At 32.9% G+C, this 8,556-nt stretch overlaps 1 protein-coding gene across 7 annotated transcripts; it reads left to right on the forward strand.

Moving 5' to 3' along the window:
• The first annotated feature begins 1,691 nt into the window (after positions 1-1,691).
• LOC106464626 (putative Ras-related protein Rab-33) lies at positions 1,692-8,547 on the forward strand. Of its 7 annotated transcripts, none has more exons than XM_022392344.1 (3): positions 1,692-1,947; positions 4,567-4,814; positions 7,186-8,547. In XM_022392344.1, the coding sequence occupies exons 1-3, from the start codon at positions 1,860-1,862 to the stop codon at positions 7,693-7,695; spliced, it is 846 nt and encodes a 281-aa protein (XP_022248052.1). In that variant the 5' UTR covers positions 1,692-1,859; the 3' UTR covers positions 7,696-8,547. The 7 variants fall into 7 exon arrangements, with proteins under 7 accessions (XP_022248052.1, XP_022248053.1, XP_013780235.1 ...); XM_022392345.1 differs by having other exon boundaries at positions 1,692-1,841; XM_013924781.2 differs by having other exon boundaries at positions 1,692-1,837.
• The last annotated feature ends 9 nt before the right edge of the window (positions 8,548-8,556 follow it).

Raw genomic sequence — 8,556 nt, forward strand, 5'->3', positions numbered from 1 at the left:
GTAGATACAACTTAAAATCCTATTTGCCCTACCATTAGCAAAAGCACAATGCTTGGATGGCTTTAGAGACTAATCAACTATTACATCAAGACCCCTTTCTTTTGTGACACTGTTAAGGTTATTCTCATCCAAATAATACTTATAATTCAAATTGTGATAACCCACATGCGTCATCTGGCATTTATTATAATTAAAACCCATTTGCCATTTACTTGCCCAACTCACTAAATTATCTAAATCCTTTTGTAAATCAGCAGCATCCTCTTCACAGCTAGCAACACCCAAGACCTTAATATCACCTGCAGATTTAAGTAGTTTATTGACCATTCTTTCATCTACATCGTTGATGTAAATCAAAAAAGAGCAAAAGTCCTAAGACTGAGCCCTGAGGCGCCCCATTGTGACATTAATCCAGTTTGACTGAACTCCATTTGTTACAACCCTATGCTTTCTCCAATCCAGCCACTCTTCTATCCAATTTGCTAACTTATCCTCCACACCTATAATATATATATATAGATAATTTTTTACAAGCCTATTATGTGGCACCTTGTCAAGTGCTTTCTGAAATTCCACATACACCAAATTTACACTCTCACCCTCATCTACATAAACAGTAACCTTTCCAAAGAATGTTAAAATATTTGTAAGGCAAGATTCTCTCTTAGTGAAACCATGTTGACTATCCTGTAAAATTCTAAACTTTGCAAAGCATCTTTTAACAGACTTCTCAAAACTTTTCCCACAACTGATGCACTATAAGTAGTGGGACAGTTTTATCACCTCCTTGAAAACAGGAGTTACATTAGCTAACTTCCAATCCTCTGGTACCTACCCACTATTCAAGGACTGACAAAAATTAGTAGTAAGCGGCATCCTTGTAAGCTGGAATTGAGAAGGTTGTACCTATGTGCTAATACTCTACCTTAGATATAGGTTACATATTAAACGATTGTTTCATTAGATTATATTTACTTGACCCTGATTCTGTGCCATGTCTTCCTGAAGTGGGGTCATTCTTGTTGTGAGAGGTACAAAATCTTATACAGTTAGAAAGAATCAGGGTTTATCTTCCTTGAATATGTTTATTGGAAATATTGCAGACGTAGAAAATCTAAGGATTGTGGTATACCGCATTAGCGACCTAATCTGTCTTACTAATTGATATTTCACGATTCCCGTTTTCACATTTGTCCTGTGATTACGTTTTGTTTCCTACCTTATGTCTGAACCAGCTATGGTCTTCAAACAAGCATGGAGGCTGACCAGTGAGTTAAGACTGTGTTGTATAACTAAACATTTTGTCCATTTATACTGTCGTGTTAAATTATAACTTCTTTGCTGTCTGTGTTCATTTTATTTCCTAAGGCATTCAAAATTATAATTTTAACATTTCCAAACTTTTTTGCTGTGTCAGATTTCAATACAGGAATAATAGGAAAATTCACAAATATTCTGTAATTGATAGCATATATTTGAAAGGAAAAAAACATCAACAACAGCCAATAATTAAAAACTAGAAAAGTTGTTTTTACCAATAGTTTATGCATATATATGTATTAAAAACAGCACAATGTCACATTAAAAAAATATATAATACATATCATTTTCATACGAATTGCTCCGGACGAGTAATGCAGCTAATATATGAAAACAACAGATATATAAATATATAGAGGGAGTTGAAAACTTCTAACGTGATTGACGTTGGTCTGTTTACGTGTGTGAAAAGTAGTAATTGACAATATTAATTATGAAGAAATGTAGAAAGAGAACTGATAAAATCATATAACAAAGTTTGATATAGGTCAGAGTTTATCTGTTTATGTGATCACTGGTTCGTAAGTTGGGGTTGCAAAATGTTACCAACCCAATATCTGGTTTACAAATTACAATTGACTAACTATACCGCATACGAACTTTACTGTAGTGTTACAACTAAAGTTGGTACTTCTGACCAATTCTGTAAAGTTGTAAATTATAATTTAACATATTTTCATAAAATTAGTTAGAAATGTAAGTGTTATTAACATTAATAGTAGTATCACTACTTGTTTTTTTTTTGTTTGTTTGTAATTTAAGTTTTATACATTTTAATTTATTTCAGCATGTCGCGGATTACTTTATTAAGAATCACAAGTATGCCGTGTTACTTGTAAGACTTAGTATTGAATTATGACCTAATAGTAATGTTATTAGTTGTACTTGTAGCAACAGTAGTAATACTAACAGGATTATTAGTAAAAACTAAAAATTAGTACTACTACTAGAGTACTGCTGCTAAGTAAATAATTTTTTTTCTGCAATTGTTATCTGATCCTTCTGGTGAGTTCTCTGTTGTCTTGCTATCTTTTGGCAAAACTTTTTATTGAATAACTGCTTTTAATGTATGCTCTGACTTACTACTTCTGAACTTGGCCTGTTTAGTACAGTACATTGTCAACATTGCCATTCTTAAGTACATACAGTATTTCAACTATTTGTATTTTACATGTTAAAGGCCCATCTACATATAAAGTGTATTTCCTGACTTTGTTTTTGTGGATCAGTGGAATTATATACGTATATATACAAGTGTGTGTGTGTGTATGTGTTTCCTGTTCAATTATTTTTTTAATTGGGTAACTTTATCAGTGCTTATGTTAGGCTTTTTTTTACCATCTTTTAAATCAGAAGTGTGGACTTCAGGTGCTTCTAACAAAACCGTGTGAGTACAACTACAAGTATAGTAAATATTTGCTAGACCCACATCTAGCATTATGGGTATTATCATTGACTTGGGATCCAAGCAAGCTACATACATAGAACTATATTTAAAACTGTAGCTAATTTAATAGGCAATTCTAAATGAGTGGATGGGATATCATAAAACAAAAACTTACAATGACTCGAAAATGCATTGATTCATTAGTTGGACACTCTTGTTGTTAATAATACTTTTCTCCATAATCTTGGTACTATCTCACTAGATTTGTCCAGCTTTGGAGATTTAGGTTAGTCCCGAATCCAAATTATAAGCTAATAATGCAAAATAATCAAAGTAGTAAATGGATATAAATTATTTTAATCAGTATTGTTAATGAAAGAAACATTTTATGAAATTGTAGAATGTAAAGTAATCACAAAATACATAAAAACTAGTTGACTTTGTGTGGAATCACTGATAACCTGAATGAATGTACGTAAAACTGTTTAATTCTAACTAACAATTTCTGGACCAACGAAAGCCAGTTAAGTGTTTTAGTATTAGTGACTGTGTAACTGTAAGAACTCTATGACAAATATAAATTAAAAACTTAAACAAAATGCAATTAAAGCCAAATATAATAATAAGTAGTTCAGATGTAAATGTTTCTAATGCTTTAATAATAACAATAATACCAATAACTAAAAAAATAGAAAATAAATCTGGGAAGCTACATTCGTATGAATGTTTCATAATAATGCACTGGCATATGATTTATTAATTAATGTACAGTGACTTGTAATAGTAGTGAATATGAGTTAACTAATTTTAACAGCCTTAAATATTTTGAGGGGGGGTCCAGCAAAAAAATAGTTTGAAAAGCCTTTATTTACAGGATCAAGCCAATTTGTAATATATATACATTATACGTGTGCCTAACTCCTGCCTCAAAACATAACTGTGTTTCATATCACCAGCTACTGTTAAGTCAGGAACAGTATTAGAATTAGAACCCTAAAATGAATGCATCTCTTTCACAAGCATGAATAGAAATGTATGTGAAATGGTTGAGATTCCAGGTTATCGAGAACCTTGAATTATTACTCTTCCTTTTGGTTCCTCTACCCCCTTTATTTCGTGCCATAAAATGTTCCATCAACAGTTAAAAGGAACTAACTATACCTCCCTCAGAAATATATTGATTAAACTCTTTAGTCATTCTTTTGTAAATGTTGATGTATGTGTAGAAAAATTTGATTCATGTTTGCTGAACAGTAAATAAAATTTCTTAAAGAATATAACTACATTGAAGCTACCAAAGGTTTTAATAAAATTCAAAGTTTGCATTTCCATTCATTTAATTCTGCTGCACGAACAGGTCACATGTAGATTATCAAAGTCTTTAAAAATTTGGAACTCTTGAATTTTGCCAATTTGTTTTTTATACATTTCTTGTAAGTAAACAAAAGTATAAATTTAGACTAAATTAAACGAAATCAAATTTAAAATAACAGCACAAGGGAAACAAAGGTACAAGAAAAAAGTATACTTTTACCAGCTAAAAGAATATTGTATCACATATTAATTTAATTAGAACTTAATAATGTTCTATCAATCTTTAAGTGTAAATCTTAACAACGAAAGCAATTTATTCTGTTTTTTTTTCTTCATATTTATGTCAAAGTTTTAATCTCGGTTATGTACGATAATTTTAAAGTATTGAAAAAGAAATATGTCAAAGTATGCATACAGTGAAATTCACATAGTTTTTATGTAAGATGAAATATAGTAACTAGATGTATAGAATACTGCGATGTTATTAAATATAGAAGGTTACTCATTAGTTAATTTGTTATTAAACAATATTTTCATATCTTTAGAATATAAAGCTCAACTTGGGTCCATCAAGATGAGTAAGGCTGCAAGACGAAAAACAACCTCTCAAATGATGGTTAGTAGAGAAAAAGAGAAGCAAGTTTTTAAAATTATTGTCATCGGAGACTCGAGTGTTGGAAAAACGTGCTTAACGTACCGATTCTGTGGCGGCATGTTTCCTGCCAAAACGGAAGCAACCATTGGGGTTGACTTCAGAGAAAGAACTGTTGAAATTGAAGGAGAGGAAATTAAGGTAACTTAAGTACATAAAACCTTCTTTATCATTTTCACAAAAATAAGAAAAAAGTGGGTAACAAAAGATAAATTTGCCCTTGGGTTCATCCATTAACCTTTAAACAAAAAAGTACAACTTAAATGTAACATTTTTCTTCTTTCTGTGCAATTCAAGAACCTTAACAGCGCACATACCATTTTGTACCATTCCTTAAGTAATCGCATGGAAAAACTTGCATTTAGGGTTACAATACTTGTAATAATTACCTCAAAAGTTCATGTTGTATGTGCTTTCGAAAAGAGAATTTTATATCAGAAGTCATTTTTAGTCAAATTAGTAGTAACTAGTAGTAGTTGTTCATGTAAGTTGTGCCAAATGATACCATCTGGTAGTAGACATTCCCACGAGTTGTGTCAAATGCTACCATCTGGTGGAAGACATTCACACAAGTTGTGCCGAATGCTACCATCTGGTGGAAGACATTCACACAAGTTGTGCCAAATGCTACCATCTGGTAGACATTCACATAGGTTGTATTGAATGCTACCATCTGGTAGTAGACATTCACATAGGTTGTGTCAGATGCTATTATCTGATACTAGGTGTTCACATAGGTTGTGTCAGATGCTACTATCTGGTAGTAGTTGTTCATGTAAGTTGTGCCAAATGCTACCAGCTGGTAGTTGCCATTCATGCAAGCTATAATACATGTATCGGCATGGCAGTAGTCACTGGAGCTGGGGGTTAGCTCAATTAATATAATTAATTAACTATAAGCATTAGATACATTGTGTGGTGTTAAGTAATATAATTAATTAATCAAAATTACGATTCACTCAGTTAATGTCACAAAAATAATCACATTTCTCATACAGTCCTCCAGTAATATAGTAAATGTATGTTTAAGCCTACTTCTACCAATGTGGTGTAGTTGTCCGATACAGTTGTTCCCTAGAGATATGATTTACCCCAAAACATAAACTAAGAAGCTTTTTATATTTGAAGGTTTTAGCATGTTTATTTAAAACCGGATATTTGTAACCCGTATCATACTTTCATAGTTTTATGTGTAGTGTTTGTAACTGCTATGTTGGCTGCCCTGTATTACCTGTGTGGGTTGCAATGAAGCCCTCTGCCCCTGTAGTGATGGTTTGGCTATGTTGGCTGCCCTGTATTACCTGTGTGTGTTGCAATGAAGCCCCCTGCCCCTGTAATGATGGTTTGTTCCACGTGTTAGATGCAACTTATTCCCAGTGCAGTTGGTTACTCCCAAATTTATTTTATAGGGGGACCTCCCCCCAACAGACACTTAGCAGTACAAAGGAACAAATTGCTAGGAATTGTACCAACTTTCATGGGCACATAAAGGTTGAGACTCCTCACCATGCTACAAAACGTTATCCGGATCACTGATCATTCTGGATCTGAGAGGGATTTTCTGAGTTTTCGAAGGTGACATTTTACATTATTCAATATAAACGTATGCAATCTCAAAAGTGAGAGGCGGGGCGAGGGTATATAACCTTCCTGATTGCTCTTGTTAGTTTTGCCTTCATGACGAAGCAGTACTGTTTGTTTTCACTGAATCAAAAACACTCCGTGAGAAGAAATATACTTTACATTCCTATGCAATTAAATAAGTTCTAGAGAACACCCCACAAAAATCTCCCCTGTGAGGTAGTGTAAATGTAATTACCAGACATTTGGATATTTCTTTCAAGTAATACATTATATCCACAGGAGGATCAACTGATTTATGCAAAACCCAAGCTTTTTATAAGTACATACTTGTTTTTCGAAAGCTGTTCACCACAAGTCAGGGGTCTTGCAAGTTCATGATTCACAACAGGTAAATGGAATAAGCTGGGCACACATATACACACACTGGATTTAAAAGTCCACTAATCCACCCACCCCAAATGATAAAACCTTATTAGTTTTCTCACTGAAAATTATAATGGAGTACTTCAGTATGGCTTAGCACATGCAATTTAAATCTCATTGACAAAATGACTATGAAAATATTTACCCTCGCCCTGTGAGGGTATTGCAATCAGGTCCATGTGTGTGTGTATATCTGTGTGTAAATCTCGCAAACAAATAGACCCATGTACATGAAAATTTTACACAAGATGGGATTTCTCCCCAAATTTGATCTGGATTCTAGATCACTTTGAACCACTTTTTATAATGGGGATATAGGGCATTTTCACAGTTTTCGGTTAATAACTCTGTAAAGTGTGATCAAAACAGTACTTTATGTTTGAAACACATACCATAAAGGCTCCATTTCTTTTTCTCTCTCTCTCTTTAAATCTTTTGTCATGTAAAATCATTAATACAAGAGCCCATTCAGAAAATGTGATTCATGTATTTTGTGTTTTTGCAGTTGCAGTTATGGGATACTGCAGGCCAGGAGAGGTTCAGAAAAAGCATGGTTCAGCATTATTATCGGAATGTTCATGCTGTTGTGTTTGTATATGATGTTACTAAAATTGCATCGTTTGAGAGCTTGCCGCACTGGATAAAGGAATGCGAGGAGAATCGATTAACTGATAGTATACCCCGTATTCTTGTTGGAAATAAATGTGACTGCAAAGAACAGGTAGCAGTCAACCTAAATATGGCCCAGAAATTTGCTGATTTCCACAGCATGCCAGTCTTTGAAACCTCTGCAAAAGATGACAGTGAGGCAGATCATGTAGAAGCAATTTTTATGACCTTGGCTCATAAGTTAAAAAATTCAAAGCTACTGATGCCACCATCACCACATAAACAAGCCACAGGTGATAACGGTACTTCAAATTCTATCATTTCTGTTAGGAAGTCTCACAGTGCACATAAATCTTCAGGAGGAACTCATTCTCCATATGAAGAGGAGGTATGGTGTGCCTGCTAAGAGGTTTAAAATTCTCGAAGTCTAGTGAAACATTTATTTTAGTTTCTTTGCAAGTTAGTTTTAGATTAGGCTTAACAAGAATGAGGATTGGTCTCACTACAACTAAGTTACACCAAAAGAATTTTGATAAATAAATAGTACTTTTTCTGGAGATTTATAAGGCAGTATAACAAAGTAGTTTAATTAAATTTTGAATGTGATTCAGTAAAAAAAAAAAAGATCCTGAAATGCTCAACTTTTACCTACTGTATCGAGAGGGTTAAATGCTGCTGCGTTTCTGTGGTGTTTTGTCAGTATGTGGACACTTATAAAAGGTTTCAAAAGTTCGGTAGCAAAAATTATAATGAACATCCTGTAGCTTACTATTTAATTCACCCAAAAACATGTGCAATGAATGCTTTTACTAAAAGTAGATAATATATTTAGAGACCATATCTTGTACTTGAAACACAAGCGTTATGGAAAATTATAGATCTGTTGTTCTTATTATTTTTTTAAAATTATATTTTGTAAGAAAATCCATTTAAAAGTTCTTGTATTTTTTGATTTGCTAATTACCAGGAGATGTTCACTGACATCAAATGAAGCTCTGTATCACTAAAGAAAAGATTAACAAAATGCTATTTTATATTGACTGGTGTAACTTTAGTAGTGTATCTGTTGTACAGGAAAGCAGATTGTATTCTTTGAGAGAATAGAAAAAGAGAGTAAAATATATATATATATATATAATTGTCTAATACAGGTGTAAGATATACTTCTATTTTTCACCTCCATATAAGTAGCTAATAATGCTTGGAGACGGCTTGAATGGGTAATGAAGAAAAACTTTAATATAAGTTTAACATAACAGCAAATGTA

Source organism: Limulus polyphemus, unplaced genomic scaffold (assembly GCF_000517525.1).
Source record: "Limulus polyphemus unplaced genomic scaffold, Limulus_polyphemus-2.1.2 Scaffold1702, whole genome shotgun sequence".
Classification (NCBI taxonomy): domain Eukaryota; kingdom Metazoa; phylum Arthropoda; class Merostomata; order Xiphosura; family Limulidae; genus Limulus; species Limulus polyphemus.

Coding starts and splice junctions, on each gene's coding strand:
- LOC106464626 (XM_022392344.1), top strand. CDS start 1,860: ATGTTACCAACCCAATATCTGGTTTACAAATTACAATTGACTAACTAT. Junction 1,948..4,566: donor TAGTGTTACAACTAAAGTTG/GTACTTCTGACC, acceptor TCATATCTTTAG/AATATAAAGCTCAACTTGGG. Junction 4,815..7,185: donor TTGAAGGAGAGGAAATTAAG/GTAACTTAAGTA, acceptor GTGTTTTTGCAG/TTGCAGTTATGGGATACTGC.